Source organism: Erythranthe guttata, chromosome 5 (assembly GCF_056151865.1).
Source record: "Erythranthe guttata isolate IM_541 chromosome 5, IM_541, whole genome shotgun sequence".
NCBI classification, from domain to species: domain Eukaryota; kingdom Viridiplantae; phylum Streptophyta; class Magnoliopsida; order Lamiales; family Phrymaceae; genus Erythranthe; species Erythranthe guttata.
Window position 1 is genome coordinate 11,377,192 of NC_142537.1, and position 22,848 is coordinate 11,400,039.

The 22,848-nt window shown below is 32.2% G+C and overlaps 1 protein-coding gene across 2 annotated transcripts; it reads left to right on the forward strand.

The window, feature by feature from the left end:
- The first annotated feature begins 3,132 nt into the window (after positions 1–3,132).
- On the forward strand, positions 3,133–9,359 carry LOC105963497 (rust resistance kinase Lr10). 2 transcript variants are annotated; one of them, XM_088818806.1, is made up of 3 exons: positions 3,133–3,184; positions 6,528–6,557; positions 8,075–9,359. In XM_088818806.1, exon 3 carries the CDS (start codon positions 8,173–8,175, stop codon positions 9,250–9,252), a length of 1,080 nt encoding a protein of 359 aa, XP_088674932.1. In that variant the 5' UTR covers positions 3,133–3,184; positions 6,528–6,557; positions 8,075–8,172; the 3' UTR covers positions 9,253–9,359. The 2 variants fall into 2 exon arrangements, with proteins under 2 accessions (XP_088674932.1, XP_088674933.1); XM_088818807.1 differs by lacking the exon at positions 6,528–6,557 and having other exon boundaries at positions 3,168–3,184.
- The last annotated feature ends 13,489 nt before the right edge of the window (positions 9,360–22,848 follow it).

The following is a 22,848-nucleotide window of genomic DNA, read 5'->3' on the forward strand; positions in this document are numbered from 1 at the left end:
AGTACAATATAATTGAGCAAATTGTAAATACCTCCCCTTTATAATTACTAATTGGCAAATACCCCCTTAAAAAAAACTCACCAATGCCCTCTGTGTAACCAAAGTCAATGCATCGAGATCCCTTAAGGCAAATCGTGTCTCTCACTCGCGGGCTCTGCGAATTTTTATGTTATTTCTAGGGTGAAATGTCATAGATACCCCTGTATAAATAAAAAAAAATCCGAGTGGTCAAATTATAAATAACTATAATTTATAGGACCAAATTGTAAATTTTAAAATTTCCAAAATTGCAATAAGGAACAAAAATTGAATTTTTTTTCAGATCTTCTTCCTCGTTCCATTCCGCCGCCCACCTCCCAACCTAGAAAAAGTTCGGCATCGCCGCCGTCTTCTGGCCCGTCTAGCACCACCGCCGCTCTTTGGCCTGTCTCGCACCACCGCCATCCACCTACTCCTTCAAATTTCTCTCCCTTGTCACCGCCGCCTTCTAGCCCGTCTCGCACCACCGCTACCCACCTACTCCTTCAAATTTCTCTCCCTAGTCACCGCCGCCGTTTGGCCCCACCCATTTCTTAGCGAGAGAGAGTTGTGTATAGGTAAGATTTTTCTTCTCCAGCACATAATCGTCGTCGTCGCCGCCTTTGATCAAATTGCAGATATGGGCTGCCATAGGAAGAGTGGAATTGGAGGAGAAATTGTACTACGCGAAGATGGGGTGCAAGAAAGGTGAGCCGATGGTGGGGAAGGTGCGTGGGGGAGAAGAAGTGTTGATTTGGGTGGTTGGTGGGGTGGGTGGGAAATTCTATGCTACACCTGGTGAATATAACCAGGCACCATAATTAATAAAAATCCCACTACGGGTTCAGTTATGGTCCAATGGGTTTTAGAATTATAATTATAAAATAAATAAAAAATAACACATGTCAAGAAAAGAGCCACCCGGTGAAAATCACCGGGTGTAGCATCGTATTCCCCGGGGTGGGGTGGGGTGGAGCGGGGAAGAAGAAGAATTATTTTTGTTTTTTTTTTCTTCTTCTTTATTTTAAGGGTTAAATACAAAAACACCCCTGTACTATGAATTTTGTATCGTATACCCCATGTACTACACATAAATACAAACATCCCCTCACATTATATTTTTTTCAAAATATGGCGAAAATACCCCTACTTAAGTATATATATGTATATAAGGGTTTGTTTGAGCCATTTTCAGTCAATTTTACGTGGGGAATTTTGGTATTTATATTTTTTTCTCAAAAACATCTAATTGCTTAGATTTTTTTAATTTTCTGATAAAAATCTTTTATTTTTGACATTTTGAGTTTCTTCATTTTCTTTTCTTAAATTTCTTCCGGTAGTTCAAACATCATAAGATTACAAACATCTTTACAATCCTATGATTGTTGAGAATTTGAACTACCGGAAGATAGTTAAGAAATAAATGAAGAAATTCAAAATGACAAAAATAAAAGGTTTTATTGAGAAAAAAAAAAACTAAGTAATTTAATGTTTTGGAGAAAAAAAATATAAATATCAAAATTTGCCAAGTAAAATTGACCGAAAATGTTAAAAATATAGTGGAAAATGGCTCAAACAAACCCTTATGTTTATAGGCTAAGTAGGGGTATCTTCGTCATATTTTGAAAAAAATGTAATGTGAAGGGGGTTGTTGTATTTATGTGTAGTAGTATTTGATACAAAGTTCATAGTACATGGGTGTTTTTGTATTTAACCTTTTTTTTTAATGTAAATGAAAATGTAATATAAAAAAAATATAAAACATATAAAATCTTTTAATACAACAATATATGTTTAATTTCTGTTTATATTTTGTAATTACAAAATTATTAATAAATAAGTTTATAAAATTAAAAATAACTACACAAAAAAAAAAATTAAAAATAATTGTGTAATAAAATTTGGTTTAATTAAATTAATTATAGAGTTGAGAAGTTTTAAAAAATAAATCTGTACAATATATATTTTACTAATTGCTGAAAAATCCATAGGGCATTGTTGTCATTTCACTTTTACTCAATGCCTAAAAAGACAGTTTTGATTACACGAGGGGGCGTTGGTGAGTTTTTTTTTGACAGGGAGTATTTGCCAATTATAGATTACATAGGAAAGGTATTGGCAATTAGCTCCAGTATAATTTGACGGAAATTACTCGACTCTTTCCTTAATCATGACCTGTTATGTGATAGTTGTCCTAGCTCGGATGGTGATTGGTGCGGTGTTTAATTATTGTGAAGAAGACTCAGTCCTTCCACACACACAGATATCAATCTTCACCCATCAATATATCCTCCAAAAATCTTTTTATTGCTCCAATAGTTTCTTCAAATAACTATATTAATTCTTTTAGAAAATGTGATATCAATCATTTTCCTCTGCAAGTAGTTGGTGGACTTGAAACTTATAAGCTATAGATAGCTCTTCAAATTGATCACCAAATATTCATACACAAAGATGTATATCCTCAGCCAAAGCCTCCTCCTCAAATTCATTTATTTCTTCATCACAACCCAATTATATTTCATCCAAAAATCCCATGGAAACCAAATCAACTGCACCCCTTCTTCGTGTGGCGAAATTCGCAATATTAGCTATCCTTTCAGGCTCATGACTGATCCAAAACGCTGCGGTCATCCCCAATTCGAACTTTTATGCGAAAACAATACCACCTCAATATACATCGATTCTCTAAAATACCTCGTCCACGAAATCAACTCTACCAAAGAGACCATCCGTCTTGCTATTCCTAATGTCACAATAATTGAGAGTTGCTCATTCCCCAAATCACTCCTATGTGCAAAAAAGTGTTCAAATTAGTTTTATGAGCTGCCCATATCCACTCAATGGTTCGAAGCTTTTGGAAATTACTTCTCATTGTGCAGACAGAAAGTTATATGGTGTAAAGGATATGTGCAAAATTGACCTCGTGGTGATGACTTCACTGCCACTTAAAATAGAAGAGAATGTTTCCTTTTCAACTATGCACAAAGCTCTGCTATATGGTTTTGAGGTTTCGTGGTTTTTGCCTTTGAACTATGAATTATGTTTATGTAATATTGTTCATCATTTTTTCATGCATAGAAGAACATTTTCTCATCACTTGAACATTCTAATGCTCTTATTCATGCAGGTGACTTCCCAGCTTGGTTGGCCCATGCTCTTCAATGTTAGTAATTCTTTAACTCTCTTTTGTTGTTCAAATAATTCTTCATTTATCATCTAATTATTCAATTCTAAGGTAAACTAACTCCCTAATATATGCCTGAATTATAAAAAAAAAAATTCTTCAATTTACAAAATTTTGCTCACAATTATAAATCCCAACGAAAAAAAACATAAAAAGGATAAAATACTGTTTGCACCTCTATACTATGAAAAATGTCGCATTCACCCCCTGTAGTATTAAAAACTACAAAAAAAAACATGTCGTTAGTTATTCTGCTAGTCAAAGCTGAAAGCTGATGTGGCACGTTGACCACATATATTTCAATAATATATATATATATATATATATATATATATATATATATATATATATATATATATATATATATATATATATATATATATATACTATTTTATATAATTAACAGAAAAATTATAAGATTATAGAAACAATTATAAAATGTAAAACTTCAAGTTACAATTATTGATCATAAATAATTATAATTTTGATAATTTTAAATTGCTAATTATAAATTTATTACAAAAAATAATAGAAATTATTAAATAATGAAATATGCTCTAATAATTTATAAAATGACAAAAAATAATAAAAAATATAATTTATTATAGAAATTCAATAAATATTATAAAATAAAGGGGTAATGGCAAATAGGCCCATGACAAGGACACTTAATTAAAAGAGGGACATCCAACTTTTTTGTCTTTCAAATAAATCCAACTCATTCAAACTTATTTGCAAATAAGTAAAAATCCTTTTATATATACCAAAATTACCCCCAATTTATTGAAACCCAATTCAACTCCAATTTCATGATTTACACCCCAATTTAGCCCAATTTCATCAATTAACCAATTTTAACCCTAATTTCAATTTTGACTCCAATTTTGACCCCAATTTTAACCCTAATTCTTATCAATTCAACCCATTAAGCTGTAACTTCTTTAATATTACACATTGACCCCGGATTTAAACAAATATATCACATTAACTCCCAAAACTTTATTTTTTCAGAAAATAATTTTTTTTTCTGAAACATTTTTTTTCCGGCCAGATTCCGGCGTTGACCGCCGAAGACTGCCGGTCTCCAGCGTTGACTCTTTTTTTTTTTTTTTTTTTTATAATTTTGTTTTTTCTTAAAAAAAAATTTAATTAATATTAATGTCTTGGCTGCTAAATTACTGTCTCCGGCAGTTATTTAACTGTCGGAGACAGTAATTTAACCGTTAATTGACTTTTTTTTTTCCTTCAAAAATATTTTAATTAATATTACTGTATTCGTTGCTAAATTACTGTCTCCAGCAGTTATTTAACTGTTGGAGATAGTGATTTAACTGTTAATTGACTTTTTTATTCTTAAAAAAAATATTTTTAATTATTATTACTGTATTCGTTGCTAAATTACTGTCTCCAGCAGTTATTTAACTGTAGGAGACAGTAATTTAACTGTTAATTGACTTTTTTTTTCTTAAAAAAAAATATTTTAATTAATATTACTTCATTGGATGCTAAGTTACTGTCTCCAACAGTAATTTAACTGTCTTAGACAATAATATTAATAATATTACTGTTCTGAAAAATAATATTCATAATATTACTGTCCCACACAGTAATATTACTGTCTGAGACAATAATTTAGTAGCCAAAACAGTAATATTAATTAAAATATTTTTTTTCTAAGAAAAAAAAAATCAAAAAAAAAAAAAAAAAGTCAACGCCGGAGACCAGCGGTCAACGGTGCTTGACCGGCTGGAAAAAAATTTCAGGAAAAAAAAAGTCAATGCCGGAATCTGACCAGAAAAAAAATATTTCAGAAAAAAAATTATTTTCTGAAAAAAAAAAGTTTTGGGGGTTAATGTGATATATTTGTTTAAATCCGGGGTCAATGTGTAATATTAATGAAGTTATAGCATAATGGGTGGAATTGATAAGAATTATATTATTGAGGGTATTTTAGACTAAAGACATGGGGATGGGTTTAATTGAGACTGTTTTTTTTTGGACCAAAATGCATTTAAGTCCCATGTGATGGGCCTTTTTGCCATTCGCCCTAAAATAAAATAAAGATATGTACAAGAATCCTCCTTGCCCTATCCAACCATCGAAACTTAGAAAACAATTCTCTTCCCACCGTCCTCCTAACTGTACAAATATTCAGCAATATTTATCTTCATCATCTTCTAAAAATCATCCAAATCCCATCCCACCACCAACAACTGTCCAAATCCCGTCACACCACCAAACGACAACAACTCATTATAACATAAACCCGAATGGTGGTGGTGGTGGTGGCGGCGATGGTGTATCCTTTCGACGGGAGGGGATCGATGGTGATGGTGGTGGGGAAATCATCGTCTCCACTTTTTGATTTTGGTGGTGGGTGGCTGAGAATTTTTGAGAAATTAAAAGACAAAATGAGAGGGTATAAGAGTAATTGCACTGCAAAATTTAAAACCGTTAATTTATGTTGGCTGGCTGTCAAAATTAGAGAAGTCTTTATAGTTTTTAATACTGAGGGGGTGAATGCGACCTTTTTCACAGTACAGGGTGGAAAGTGTATTAACCCTAAAAAAATCTATTGCAATTTCAAGATTTTGCTTATCACTAGAAGGGAATAATGCTCTTGAATGATTTGCTTGTCACTAGAAGAGAATATTACACTTGATGCTTTTGTGTCTATTATTGAAAAGTACTAGTCAAATTATAGGGTAAAAGGAAGTTTTTCAAAAGTTAATACCAAATTCAGGTGGACCATCTTGATTTTTGGGCTTATTTGGATTGAGTGGTTTGGTAATAAACTTCAAATTCATAATATCTCTCATTTTTCAGTTGTTTTTAACAATTAAGGTGGATTATGAAAACCCTTCTCATTTACAATCACTTCTAATTCTCCCCACTTGAACCCATTTACAATTCATTCCTATCAAATAACACCAGCCTAAAGGTTACCGCAAGTTTCAATTGGTCATCGTATAATTGGTGTTGAAATACTGAATTCAATTTTTTTGAAACATGCGTTAGTTTATCCTAATAAAAAGTAAAAAGTAACGTAATCATTTTACCAGTGACCAAAATGGACTTTTGACATCATTTTTACGATTTTTAACAATATTTGAAGGATTTTTCCTTTAATCTTTAATTTATTTATTAGTTCTTTTATTGAGAAAATTAGTCAAATAGCGGTCAAAGAAAACAAAGAAGTGTAATATGAATATGAATATGATATATAAACCATTTCCTTAGATTGGTTACACTCCTTATCAAACTATTATAATACTCGTATTGTGTCTGCTCCTTTCCTAATCATATACATGTGTACGTGTAGGGATCGTGAAGATTCTTTGGGATGGCATAGGTGAGTATCAAATTGTTGAATATCTTTTTAAATTTTTTTTTTATCTTATCCATTAACATATCTTTACCTGTAGATAGCACTTTGCCGCCTGAATTTTAGCTTGTTTTGCGTTTAGCCATTTTTATATTTTCTCCATTTAAACCCACGATATTTTTTAACCTCAAAATTACCGTTCAACTATCTTCTTTCTACTACACACCATCTCCATTTTTTTTTCTTAAATTGATTTTCATTTTTCTTGTATGTTTAAACTTATTTTCCTGGCAGGTTTATACCATAATAAAAATCAACTACTAAAATCTTAGTTGATTAATAAAATTGACTGCCAAAATAGTGATCGATAATGCAATCAACTTTAAAAGTAACAAAAATAACTGTAATGTCGTTAATAGAAATCGACTACTAAAATCTTAGTTGATTAATAAAATTGACTGCTAAAATAGTGATCGATAATGCAATCAACTTTAAAAGTAACAAAAACAACTGTAATGTCGTCACTGGCACTCAACACAATTCAACAGAACTAAACAATAACAAACCGCAAAAACCACAAAAAAAATAAAAATAATTAACCGCTATAAGTCCACCACCAACAAACCGCAAATGCAATAATAACAACGATTATTCGCAAATGTCCACCACCTACAATTGAAAAATATATTATTTAACTACGAAAAATATATTAATTAACTAATACCTTAGAGTAATCAACTACTAAATTAAGTCGAAGCAAAAATTATAGAAACATCAAAATCAAATATTGGAACATTATACATCTCTAATGGATTAGGTCATAGAAAAATAAACGAAAAATCTCCATGCTAGTGAATAGATTAATAGTGGCCGAACAAAGAAGCACCACCGCAATACCCCCAAGCCCAATTATATGTGGCAAAACAAAGAACCAATAAACATATTAAAAAATAAATTTAAAATTGTAGTCGATTACCGTAATCAAATAATAAAATTGTTTTATGGATCCAACAGAGTTCCAACAAAATGTACTACGCACCAAACATCGGCCGTGCTTTCCTCCTCAAAACCAACAAACCACCCCTCCATCGATCCGCTCCTGCTTCCGCTCGGAGCCCCGTCGCCAACCTTCGCCGGCTTTCTATTAAAATGGAGATTAAGAATGACAAAGTACTATTTTGATTCATATTATAATATAAGAATATGCCCAAATGGAGATTCTCTTAAAATGACAAAGTACTATTTTATTAAATTAATGATCAAAGTTATATTACGTAAATAAAAATATTTGGAGTCATATAGAATATAAAACTATGCCTAAATGAAGATTCTTATAAACAGACAAAATATTATTTTGTTACATAAATTTTAAATCATGTAACTAAAAGCAAGCTTTTAATTTACCGTCCCAACTAGTATTATGAAAAATTTGTTGTGAGGAGGCCATTATGAACTTATTTCACAAAAAAAAAAATTCAATGCTTGTATGGATTCTCTAATTTGAAGTGAGTGACCCTAATAACTTCAAAGTTTTCGGTTTCCAGCTTTGATACTTATGCCCAGCCTAGCACTGAGGATCGTAATTGGAATGCCTTGCATGCTTGGTCTTTTGATCTATAAATTTTGAAGAAGGCATTTGTCAATGTTCGACGTAATTGAAGGCTTCCTGCAAAGTAACACAAATCTCAAAACAATCCGCTATACATACTCAGATATGAAGAAAATCACAAAAGGCTTTCGAGAAAAACTAGGCCAAGGAGGCTACGGTTCTGTTTACAAAGGAAAACTTCGAAGCGGCCATGATGTAGCGGTCAAAGTACTTGCTAAGCCTAGCTCAAATGGGCAAGATTTCATCAATGAAGTTGCCACGATTGGAAGGATCCATCATGTAAATGTGGTCAAACTTGTCGGGTATTGTGCAGAAAGATCCAAACGTGCCCTTGTCTACGACTTCATGCCTAATGGTTCGCTCGAGAAGTACATATTTAATAAGGAAAAAGGTAATTCACTTAATCTGAAGAGGAAGTACGAGATTGCAATTGGAGTGGCTCGTGGAATTGAGTATTTGCATAGAGGATGCGACATACAAATCCTGCATTTCGACATAAAGCCTCACAACATACTTCTTGATGAATATTTCACACCTAAAATATCCGATTTTGGTATGGCAAAGTTTTATTCAACAGATAATACTACAGTGACTCTCACTGTAGTTAGGGGAACAATAGGCTATGTGGCTCCCGAGCTAATGAATAGAAGCATTGGCGGAGTGTCTTACAAGGCCAATGTTTATAGCTTTGGGATGTTGTTGATGGAAATGTTGGGGTTAAACAGAGGCACGGGGCCTAATATTGAAAACAAATCGAGCCAATATTTTCCGTGTTGGATTTATGACCACTTGAATAAAGGCGAAGACATTGAAATTGGAAATGTGTATGAAAATAATGATGATGAAGAAAAGGAAGACGATGATGATGGGAAAAAAATGAGGAGAAAGATGACGATAGTTGGATTGTGGTGCATACAGATGAGTCCAACCGATCGCCCGTCAATGAGTGATGTTTTGAAAATGTTAGAAGGTGAAGATGAAAATATGATGATTCCTCCTCAACCTTCGCAATCATCTGAGATTCCAAGCTACGATGATCAGACTTGGGGAACTGAATCCGAATCAACCGGTTCTGTAGCCTTGCTGCGTAATGATTCTTTAAGTTTTCAATAAGAATTATATATAAATACAGATATGGCATTAGTATGATTGTGGTATTTGCTAATATATTATCTTTGCTGTAATCCTTTATTTTTGTAAAGCACAGAATTGTATTTCTTCCCATGCTCTTTTTTCTTTTAATTTGATTCTATTATATTATATATATATATATATATATATATATATATATATATATATATATATATATATATATATATATATATATAAAAGGTTAACTGTAAAAATTCCCTAAACTTTGGACGTTTTTGCACTTTACCCCTGAACGAAAAAAAGTTGCATGGGCAACCAAAACTCTATTAGTTGTAGCATCGGCACCGAAATTGTCTATTTTTAGCCAAATTATTCTCTGAATTGCACACGTGCAACTCACACGTGAAAATAGAGAGTTAATTTTGCCATCTCACCAGGTTTTTAGAAAAATAAAAATAAGAAAAAAGAATAATAGAAAAACAGAAAGAAGAAAAAAAGAAAAGGAGAAGAATTGGTCATCTTCTTCCTCTTCCCTCTTGGCAGCCGAACGTGAATTTCACCTTGCACAATTCAAACACCAACACCACCTCTGCTCCGTCGCTGCACCACCACCATCACCACCATTCCAAAACCTGAAATTAAGAATTAATTTCTGCATCTTCAACCCAAAATCTTGATGGTAAATAAAGATGATAATAATAATGAAAACAAATAGATGAAGGGAACTACTGCAATATTCTATTGAAACTTCAATGGAAACAGCTTTTATATAAGCATACACAAACATAAAATGAGGACCCACTAACCCACTTAGTAATCCACTAAAACACTAACACCCTCTACATGTTTGTGTGAGTTATAGAGGTTTTCAAAAAAAAAATTCTTCATCATTTTTTCTCTAAATTTCTTCATTTTTTATTTTTTCCCTTCTTTTTTCCTTCTTATAAAGCACGATAATATCCCTTTTTGTTTTGTTAAATATTAAAAAATGTCGAGTAATAGCTCAAATTCACAAGATTATTGTCATTCATGTCACAAATCACGACACTATTTGTCTATTTTTTTAGGCACAACATGCAAGTGCCATAAAAATGCTGTAACTCAAACAACTTGAACTCCTCTCAATCCAGGAAGAAGATTTGCAGGCTGTCAAAACTGGGATGTAAGAAAATATTTCATATTCATTGCAATCATCATTTACAAATAGTATTTGTAACTGTATAAATATACTTATTAATTTCTTAACAGAAAGCAAGTGGTTGCAAGTACTTTCAGTGGTTGGAGCCTGAGATTTGTCCAAAGGGGCTGGAGATTGGGCAAGGCTTCTTGAAATTTTTGAATGAGAAGAATGAAAACATAAAGTCAATGGAGGCTGCTAATGAAAAGCTGCATTTGTACAATGAGGAACTTCATGAAATTATTCTAAACATGACAAGAGCAAACAAGCACTTGGAAGAAAAAGTCCAAACACTAGAATGTGCAGTTTCTAAGAAAAATAAGATAGGGAAAATGTGAAGATATTCTCAATGTTTAGCATCTTCATATTCCTATGCAAATTGATTGCAAAGAACTCGGAATATCACAAGGGAAACTCATTGTATCTACAATAAGACTATTTCCAATGAAATTATCAAGATAATAAATGTCATTTCATACTTGAATAGAAAGGCTAAACAGCCATACCAAAATACCATGTTTGTTCTAAATAGCAAACCCTAAAATATAAAGGCTTCACAGCCACCAAAATATAAATGCTAATACACAGCCATGCCAAAATATTAAAATACTAGTTTGCAGGCTTCCAAATATCAAAATAACAACCTAACATAAGAAGCAACTTGTTCAATTAACACAATATCTTAAGAAACATCAGAAAATACCACTTAATTTCATGTTTCTCCATTATCAGAAGTGGCAGCAAATCTGTTTGATCTTGGCTGGCTGGAGAAGAACACATTGCCAAATCTAGTATTGTGCACTTGCATCTACATTTATTGAGAACAAAATGAACCATTAATTCACTGTATAATAAAATATCAGTTACATTTTAATAAATTAGTTACCTGTGTATTTCCCCCATCTGAAAAATTGCTTACTTGAACATGAGACCCATTATTTGCACCACTCTGGCTTGCACCACTCTGCCACCATAGCATTTGAATGAGTAATATTTTATTCAAAATTGAAAATACAGATTATTTATGATGAGAGAAAAATACCTGCATAGGAGGTCTGAACATTCCCACCCCATTCCAATTACCAATTCCAGCATGGGGACCACCTTTTTTGCCAGGTTTCTTGCTTTTTGTCCATGTTTTTTGCTACTTTGTCCTCTAACAGGTTATGTAGAAGGATCAGCTGGGTGTAGAGGATTGTGTAGAAGGACCAGTTGGTGTAGAGGATTGTATTGGTGTAGAGGATTGTCCTGCAACATTTGTTCTTGTATTCTGATGTGGGGTTGAAGTGGTTGCACTAACAGAAGATGAAGGTGCCTACAATTGCAAAATTATTGACTTTAGTTAACTACATCAAATGTACTAAATGAATTAATCAATAATCATATAAACACATAACCTTAGTTCTTTTTCTTGGCCTTTCTACATTCTTTGGTCTTTCAGCACTTCTTGATTTTTGTGAAGGAGGCTTCTTGCACCTTCTTTTGTTGTGAGTGATATCACCACAGTTTGAGCATGTTTGCACAGTTCCTTGTCTTGTCACTTTTCCTCCAACACTGATTTCATCATATCCTCTCTTTCTCATTTTTCTTGGTCTGCCAGTCTGTTTTTTGAATGGAGGTGGCAAGATTGGCAGTGATTCAGCTTGTGTTGATGGAATTGACCATTGTGAATGGTCTGCCAGAGGAGTCAAAGTATAACTGTAAGCCTTCTTGTAGTTGTCAACAGAGAAATAAGGGCTCACATAATCCTCTACATCTTTGTGCTCAGACATAAGTGCACAAGTGGCATGTGTAAATGGTATTCCTGTCATGTCCCATTCCTTACAACTGCATGACTTTTTTCTAAAGTCCACAACCCAACCCTTATTTCCTAATGTCACTTCCCACAGCCCCTCATTTGCCATATGACATTCAAACTCAAGTGCCTTGTCTTTGATATTGTTCAATTTATCTTGTATCCTAGGACAAATTTTGGTAGTGCATTTCTCTATTCACTGTCTTTTACTCTGAATTCTGCACATAAATTGTCTCCTCAAAGCCTCCATCATTGTAAGAATGGGCATTTCTCTAACTTCCTTGATGTAGCTGTTAAAGGATTCACACAAGTTGTTGCTCAACATATCACACTTTTGCCTTGCTGAGATAGCATGCTTGCACAACAAGTTGGTTGGGATTTTCTTTAACCAAACAAGCCTCATTCGATAAGGCTTTGATCTCGTCCATTTTCTTATTGAATTCTTCCTCCAAATAAGCCCTTGCTGCACTCCACATCAGATCTTTCAGTGCCTTATCCTTAAACTTCAGCTTGAAGTTTGCATACAAGTGCCTTACAGAAAATATGTGATCTGTGTTTCGCATAATGGATTGAAAAGTCTCAACTAATCCCTTCTGTCTATCAGAAATGAAGGTGCATGAGGTTAGATCAAAACCAGTTACAGAATGAATCAACATATTTAAAAACCAAGTCCAGCTCTCTCTACACTCACTTTCAACTACTGCAATAGCTAAAGGGAACATCTGATTATTCCCATCTCTAGCTATAGCAGCCATCAACTGCCCACCATAAGAAGTCTTGAGGAAGCAAGCATCCAATCCTATAATTGGTCTACAACCCTCTATAAAACCTCTTTTCATTGCATCAAAAAATACAAAAATCCTCTAAAATCTAGGATCTTTGTATATTGGAGGGCCCTGAACCTTAACTACAGTAGAACCAGGATTGGTTTTTAGAATTTCATGGCAATACTGCCTCACTCTAGAGTATTGCTCATACACATTGCCATGAGCTTTCTCAAGGGCTTTTTGTTTGGCTCTGTATAGCTTTTGTCTATGTGCATACACCTTCACTTCTTTTCTCACCAGCTTTCTGAATGATTTAATAGACATAGAGGGGTTTTCAAGAAAATGTTGCAAGTACTGCTCTGCAAGGTAGGTGGAGTTGGCACTCTTGTTCCTAAATGCTCTAGGACACCTACGAGGTTTACCTTTAATTGTCTTCACCTGAAATGATGTGGACTTACCCTGTAAGCTAGCATGTATCCTCCACCCACATTTATTCCTACAAGATGCAGTCACCCTTTTTCTCTCATTTTTTTCAAATTTCAGTTCAAATCCTCTAACAATTGAAAACTGCCTCAAAGCTTTCCTAAATATAGAAGAATTGGCAAACACAAGGCCAACTGCAAGTTCTGGATTTTTCATTTCAGACCCCTCATCAAACTCTGGAAATTTTAGGCATGTGTTCTCACAATCTGAGTCACTAGGTTCTGTGAGGATTTATGGATCACTTCGAATATCTTTTTCTCCTGTAACAAATGCTTTTTCAACTTCAGCATATGATACTGGATGTGAAATATTTGTTTCTGCATCATGGTCTCATATAGGATCACAACTATCACTCAATGTATCACCATCAGCAAAGAACTCAAAGTCAGACAAACCATCTTCACTTTCACTATCAGTACCTGCATCATAATCAGGATCAAGTACTTGCATCATAATCAGGATCAGTTTCACTCTCAAGCTCATCTCTCTCTGAGTTATCCTCATTATCAGCCTCTGTGATTTCTGGATCAATTTCTACGGTGTCGACATCTAGAAATAAATCAATCTCATGCACAGATGCAGAAGCATACAATCTAAACATTTCCATCACAACAATATCACTATCAAGCAGCTTCAATTCTACTTCAGCATACGTTATAAACCAAACAACAGTAGTGGCAGGGTATCCCATTTCTTTAACTAAGTCAATTATCTCGAAATATGACATCAAATCTGGATCAACATCTTTAACAATGTGTACCTTGCCTCTGATATACCTACCCCTTTCACCACCAAAACTCCCGCCGTAGTTAATCCTAAGTGTATACAGCTGATCACCCAACATGTTTTCCTAAACAAAAGAAAAAATAATCAATTAATCAAATGCACATAAGTTGCAGAAACAAAAAAAAACCCAAAAATTAAATCTCAATACCAAAAGAAAGAAAACCCCATGAAAAGTCACAATATTTATGGAAATTGTTCTGGAAAATAATAAATTACCAACAAAAATCCAAAAAATAAATCTTAAGACCAAATCAAATTAATTCCCCAAAAAATCGGAAAAGATTTTTGCAAAACCCTAATTTTCTCAAAATCGTGAATTAATTTAGTGAAAACCCCAATTTAACATCGAAGTGGACAAAATAAACACCATAAACACAAGAAATTTGTTTCGAAAACAAACCCATGACATAACTACGAAAAAAAGAGGTGGAATTGAAAGCAACACTAACCTTTGTCTCTCTTTAGATTTCTTGATTTTTTTGCCTCCAAATTTCTTCAGACGTCTTCAGACATCAGCGCTTTCAGGTGATTCAAACCATGGAAGAATTTCAGCAAAGAAATCAAATTTTGGGAAAATTTCGATCTTACGTTCTTAGAGTGAAGGAGAAACGTTTTTTTTTTTTTGTCTAATTGAGAGGAATGATAAGTCTGCACACAATACAGACCATGTTAGAGTTACAAGGGTACATAAGTAATTACACTCTTAAATTAACGTTGTTAATTTTCTAACGTTTGACCAAAAAACGGAGAGGCCATTTTGTCACGTTTTGTAGTCCAGGGGGGTGTTTGCGACAAACCCCATAGTTGAGGGGTGAAAACTGTAGTTTCCCGTAAAAAATATTAAAAATAAATGATTACAGAAATACCATTAGGGATTTTTAGGGTTGTCCCAGCGTTTCTTTTTTGATATATAAAATAGGCTCATCCCTTTAATATTTTTTTATAATTAAAGGAAACATTCATGTATATGACAATACTATCCCCAACCTTTTGTACCAAATTCTTGGGATTGATAATTGTTGAAAATTAGTACATAAAAAATATTAAAAATAAATAATTACAGAAATACCATTAGGGATTTTTAGGGTTGCCCAGCGTTTCTTTTTTTTATATATAAAATAAGCCCATCCCTTTAATATTTATTATAAATAAAAGAAACATTCATGTATATGACAATATTACCGCCAACCCTTTATACCAAATTCTTAATTGTAACCCTAATTTAATCAATTTTGTCCACAAAAATCCAATTTTGACTTTTTTTTTCACAAACTTTTTTTTTCAATTTTTCTTTTGCTGCCGGATTCCGGCGTTGACTTTTCGATTTTTTTTCCTGGTCTGTTTTTTTCCGCCGCCGGATTCCGGCGTTGACTTTTTTTTTTTTTTTTTTATGTCCGCCGCTAAACGTTGACCGTAATTGTGCTATCACTGACAGTAAATTAACATAATTATACTGTCAATGACAGTTAATTAACGTAATTGTACTGCCGTTGACAATACATTTATGTAATTGTTCTGCCGTTGACAGTAAATTAACGTAATATTATTATTTTTTATTATTTGTTATTTTTTTTATTTTGTTTGATTTGTTGACAAATCAACATAATTATATTACTGTCGTTGACAGTAAAATAACTGTAAACACAATAATATTACTGTCAACAACATCAATATTATTACTGTTTTGGGTTTTTTGTTCTGTTTGAGTTATTCACAAAGTAACGTAATAATATTACTGTAAACACAATAATATTACAGTGTTCAGGGGCGGATCCTAATAGCGGCCCCGAGGGGCTCTAGCCCCCCCAAGAATTTAGACATCTAGTATATATATATATATATATATATATATATATATATATATATATATATATATATATATATATATATATATATATATATATATATATATATATATATAACCCATGCAATCATATAAAAAATTGTTGATTCTCACCTAAATAAATCGGCATACGAGTTATTACTAATATATTTTAGTTTTCTAATTTTATTAAATTCTAAAGAGAAAGTAGTTTCAGAATTAAAAAAAAATCATTAAAATATGAATAAGTTTTATAATAGATGTCTTCCCTTTTTATTGCATCTTCTCTTCTGCACGCAAACATCTATTTACAGTAAACTAGAATGAAGAAAATTTTGAAGGTCTCGTTCTCTCCCCTATTATCTCTTAAATGATTGTATTGTTTGTAGATGTATATATTTTAATATTTACTTTAATCTTAAAAAAATAAGTTACATTTCTTTACCTATTCTAATTTTTTTTACTATCGGAAACTTAGCCCCCTCACGTAAATGGCTCACGGTCCGTCCCTGACTGTGGTTGATGGTAATATTACTGTTGTTATAGTAATATTCCGTCCCTGACTGTGGTTGACGGTAATATTACTGTTGTTATAGTAATATTGATGTCAACCACGTCAATATTATTATTTTGTTTGGATTTTTTTGTTTGTTTGAGTTATTCACGGAGTAACGTAATAATATTAGTGTCTATTATTGTAATATTACTATGGTTGCCGGTAACATTACTCTTGTTGTAGTAATATTACTGTCACTCACAGTTAGGGATGGCAATTTGACCCGCCCCGACGGATCCCCGCCCCGAAAAAAAATGGGGCGGGTATGGGGATTGAAATTTTTTTTTGACCGGGTACGGGTACGGGGATGGGTTTGCCTATACCCGCCCCGTACCCGTCCCCGTACTCGCCCCGCATTATTTATATATATAATATATATTTTTTAATTATTATATTAAATATAAATAATTAAATAGTAGTAATATATTAAATATTAGTTAAAAATGGGGATTTTTAGGTTTCCATTATATAATTAAATATTAGTATTATAATTAAATATTGATTTAAATTATAAGTAAATTGCATATTTATTTATTAAAAAAAAATTAAAAAAAAATAGACGGGGATTTTTACCCGCCCCGATACTTGTGGAGATTTTATGGGGCGGGTATGGGGATTCTTTTAATACCCGTGGGGATTTTTGACGGAGATGGGGATGGGGATTTTCATAGCGGGCGGGGATGGGGATTGCAAAACCCGCCCCATACCCGCCCCATTGCCATCCCTACTCACAGTAATATTAATTCTTTTGGCCTTTTATTATGTTTACATTTGTTGAACGGTCAACATAGTAATATTATTCTATTACACAATAATAATGAGTTTTGTTGTATTAATATTATTGTGCTAGAGATTAATATAACAATATTGTTGTGTTAAACTGTAGTTTAGTACTGTGTTTAACAGTAATATAGTTAATATTACTGTCAGTCACAGCAATATTGTTGTTTAAACGAGAAAAAAAAATCAACGTCGGAAACCGGCGAAAAAATCCGAAAGAAAAAAGAAATAAAAAAATATCGAAAAGTCAACGTCGGAATTCGGTGGCAAAAAAAATTGAATTTTTTTTTGAAAAAATAAGTTTTGGGTCAAATTTGAATAATTTGTGAAATTTGGGGTTAAATTGAGGTTAAATTAAATTAGGGATGAAATTTGAGCATATTAAAGTATGGGGGGCTATTTTAGTCTTTTACAAAAATCTGGACCATGTGTGGATTTATTTGTAAATGAGTTTTTTGTCTAGACTGTTTATGAATAGGGACTATTAGTGAGAACCCCCTCTAACATTATTTTAATAGGGATGGGTCCACTTCCTTTTCCTTTATTAGTGAGAAACCCATTCTTTTTATATTCTCAAATTTACCCTCCCACTATTCACTACCTATTATCCACTAGTTTGATATTTTTTTTTATTTTTTTATAGTTTAATTTTAATTTTCATTTTTTTTATTTATTTCTTCTTTAAAAAATAATATTTTTTTTTAAAAAACTTTTTTTTTTTAATTTTTTTTAATATTTTTCTTTAAATATTCCTTTTCTATATTCTTTTAGTTTTCAGTTAAAACAACTATATGCCAATAAACGACTATTATTAAAACGACTATTATTAAAACAACTAGTAATACACCCGTGTGATGCACGGTTATTACATATTGTTAAATATTTTTAGCGAAAAATACATATTTCTAATGTTTGATTGAATAAAAAGGTGAACAAATATAGGTTTATTTTAATTACTGAGTACCATGCCTTTTTTTTTTATGGAATACTCGGTACCATGCTTATTAGTGACTTTAGAGCACCATAGTTAGAACACAACATATACTACTTTTTAGTATTATCAACCTTGATATAAATTCAAAATGTTGATCTAAAAAGAATAAATCCACGGAGCATAGTTTTAACAATGAAATTAGTTTCATTTTAATGTTTATAGTGATTGCAAAAAGTGTCAAGGATTACGGAGGAGTTTCATTTTAATGTTTATAGTGATTGCAAAAAGTGTCAAGGATCACAGAGGAAGATTATGATGCAATCCCAAAAGCTATGACAACATGAGGACTAAACGCAAAAACCAAAGTGAACTTTATTCGACCAATATCAAGATCAAGAAAAATAAGCCAAATTAAAAAAACATCATAAATATTGTATACAAAATGTGCAACTGTTTATGTAACACCTCAATTCACACATAAACATCACTATATAAATGTTGATGCAAATTAATGGTTTCATATTGCTGTTCTATCCTCAAGCATCGGACACTTGTAGATGGTTAACCTGTAGAAGACAAAATAAGATCAATAGTATTTTAACTGATTATTGCAAAATAATATTGAAACAGAACAAACATTGAGCATAGGATTTCGGCAAAGTGACACAAAGATGTAAACACATGTTAACTTGAAGTAACGTCCAAAATAAGAATTCCTATAAATACTAAACACTTCAAAAATTCCATGATTTCTAAAATCTCTAGATTTTGCATGATCTATACTACTTATAAAAGTGGGAATAATAGGGTGGTTTCTTCCATTTTTTGTTTGTCCTAAAATACCCTTCAAAACAACCAATAGCTAAAGGACACATCAAGGGTAAAAATAAACTTCTACCTAATAATAATAATAATAATAATAATAATAATAATGACGATGATGATGATGATGATGATGATGATGATGATGATGATGATGATGATGATGATGATGATGATGATGATGATGATGATGATGATGATGATGATGATGATGATGATGATGATGATGATGATGATGATGATGATGATGATGATGATGATGATGATGATGATGATGATGATGATGATGATGATGATGATGATGATGATGATGATGATGATGATGATGATGATGATGATGATGATGATGATGATGATGATGATGATGATGATGATGATGATGATGATGATGATGATGATGATGATGATGATGATGATATAATAATAATAATAAAATAATAATAATAATAATAATAATATAATAGCAATAATAACAACAATAACAATAACAATATAATAATAATAATAACAATAATAATAACAATTATTATATAAAATAATTGGCAATTACTTCAATTATCTTGTTAAAAAGATATTTTTTTAAAATTGAATAAATATTGTCTTCCATTGGTAACATAGATGTACTAACATAAAGCTATTTTTTATTGACCAAATAAAATTTACCAAAAATTAAACATTATATTATTGAACAAAAAGACTAATAAGAAACTGTACATACACACATATATAGATATTAATAATTGCAAAATATTATTAAAAAAAGAGTTAACTGCAAAAAATCCCCTAAACTTTGGACGTTTTTGCGCTTTACCCCCTGAACGGAAAAAAGTTGCACGAGCATACCTGAACTTGTTAAATTGTTGCAGCGATGATTAAAAAATCCATTTATAGCAAAATTTCGGCCTGAATTGCACACGTGCAACTCACACGTGATAATGAAGGGGCAATTTCGTCGATTCACAAAAACTTTCTGATAAAAGAATAAATAAAAAAAGAGAAAAGAAAAAGGAAAAAGAAAAAGAAAAAGGAAAAAGAAAAAAAAAAAAGGAACACAGCCCCCATCATCTTCGTCTCCCTGTTGCTGCAAAACAGGGGAAGATTTACACACCACAGCCACCACCATCTTTCCACACCACAGCCACCACCATCTTTCCACGGCCGCCGCGCCATCTCTCTCCACTGCCGCCGCACCACCATCTCTCTCCACCGCCGCCGCACCACCATCTATCTCCACTGCCGCCGCACCACCATCTATCTCCACCGCCGCCGCACCACCATCTATCTCCACCGCCGCCGCACCACCATCTCTCTCCACCGCCGCCGCACCACCATCTATCTCCACCGCCGCCGCACCACCACTTGAAATTATCATATAAAATTACTAAAAATTCAATAAAAAAAATCCCTAATCTCCAATGAATCTCAATCTTTTTTCCCTTCCACTACCCCAATTTCATCTCCCTCCCCCCAAATCTTTGATTCGAGTTCGCCTCTGATGAGTTTGGCGGTGGTGATGAGTTGGCGGCGGTGATGAAGATTGCCGCTTGAGGAGCAGATGTGTGGGTCTTGTTTGGCTTGAAAATGGTGTAAAGGTTTGACCTTTAGACGTTATAACTGGGAGATGGGTAATTAGTAATGAAGGGGCTTTTGTTTGTAAATGCTGTAAAGATTTATCTGTATACAATTGGCAAAAGAGAGGAGTTGTTTGTTTTGTTGCATCTTTTGGTTGGGGCCTGGTGTTGATGGGAGGAGTTTGGTTGGGGATGATGGTGACGGGAAGAAGAGGCTATTTTTCTTTCTTTTTTTTTTTTTTTTTTTTTTTTTTTTTTTTTAAGATTTATTAAAAAGTAAAGAAAGAAAATGGGTGTAAAGGAAATGACTCATTTACCCCAGTTATATACACGTGTAAGGCACGTGACTTGGATTCCGGTCAATTTTGGCCAAAAATGGACATTTTGGATATTGGTGCTAAAAATAATAGAGTTCAGGTATGCTCGTGCAACTTTTTTCCGTTCAGGGGGTAAAGCGCAAAAACGTCCAAAGTTTAGGGGATTTTTTGCAGTTAACCCTTAAAAAAATCAATGCTTTCCAAGAAATCAATGAATAATAAATTGTATTCTTAATTATTTAAATATATTTTAATTCATTAATTTCTTAAAGTATCTCATTACTTCATAATATCTAAATATATATGTTTAATATATGTCCAATAATTTAATTTTATTTACTTTTCAATTTTATATAATGAATAAGAATTAGTTCTTATGTTATTTATTTTATCGAGGAAAGATAATATTTAAATTTTAAATATATTACATCGACTTTGTAATTGATAAAATTTATAGCATCATTTTTCGATTATTTTTATCCAATAGAAAATGAGATATATTAAGGGTATTATTATATTTTAAATGATACTTTAAGGTGTAAGTTACATTGGTTTGAATTTGGACAATCATCAAAGATAAATACAATTAATTATTATGCAGACATGAATAAAGTAACCGACTTCATTTAGGAATTAATAAGAATTTGGACAGTCAGCAAATAAATATATAAAAAGGAGAATGATGCAACATTGTTTCCTCTTGCTCCATTTGTTTATATTCATTTGATAGAATAATAATTATTAAACTGTTGTATTTAGATCTCCGCTCGGTAATTGATAAATATCTTCATGCATGTTAAAGTGGAACATATAATATCATCTTCTATAATCATCAAATGTAAATTTGGACAAATGTATCTCATTCAAAAAGTTATTTTACATCATCGATATGCACTATCACTTTCTACTAGACTTTTCTAAATTATATACTGCATTTGGTCGAATGGATTAAATTTAGTTGAAGATTATAAATAGAAAGTTCGGATGATAATAAATTTCATACTGTAAGTTGAATTCGACTTTTAATTTCTATATTGCTACCATCTATAATATATTACTGGTTTCTGATGTTGCTGGGGATATAAATTTTGAATTTCATAGTCTATTTTAAAATAGAAGACGTGGATGATAATAAATTGCATTATGCAAGTTGAATTTGACTTTTAATTTCTATGTTGTTACCATCTACAATACTGGTTTTCTATATTGCTGGGATGAAGATCTTAAATCCCATAGGCTATTTAAAAAGATTTATTGCATTCAACATTACTTTATTTTTATTTTTATTGTTGAAAATTTCTTTAGGTTATTTTATTGGCATCAACTTCCCTATAATTACTTTTTTTTTAGTTTTATAAAAGTGAGAATACCGAGAGGGGTTTCTTCTATTTTTCTATGGACAAAATACCCTTGGAATTAAGTTTGTAAAATAAAAGAGTAAATACAAATCAATTAGCAAATATAAATTAATTAACTAGCATGAACATGAATATAGTAACCGACATGATGGTGTTTTGTTTGATTCAAGGGTACAAAAAGAAGACCTGTCACTTAGAGTGGTTTTCATAAAACTACCATTTAAGTGGCTACTTATAGTGTATATAGGGGAAGAAGAAGATCTTATAGGACTAATTGAAATTTCATGTAAATAGGGACATAAAAAAAATTGCGTAAATAAATTAAAAACTACCATTCGTAGAGTGTATTGTTCGATTTCAAAGCAAATCTTCACGTGACTACCATTCAGGAAGGTCTTATAGGATTGAGTGAAATTCTTATATTGAGTCAATAATTGAAGGCTTACTAC

Bases quoted from the DNA above. Each gene is read 5' to 3' on its own strand.
- LOC105963497 (XM_088818806.1), top strand. From the start codon at position 8,173: ATGTTCGACGTAATTGAAGGCTTCCTGCAAAGTAACACAAATCTCAAA.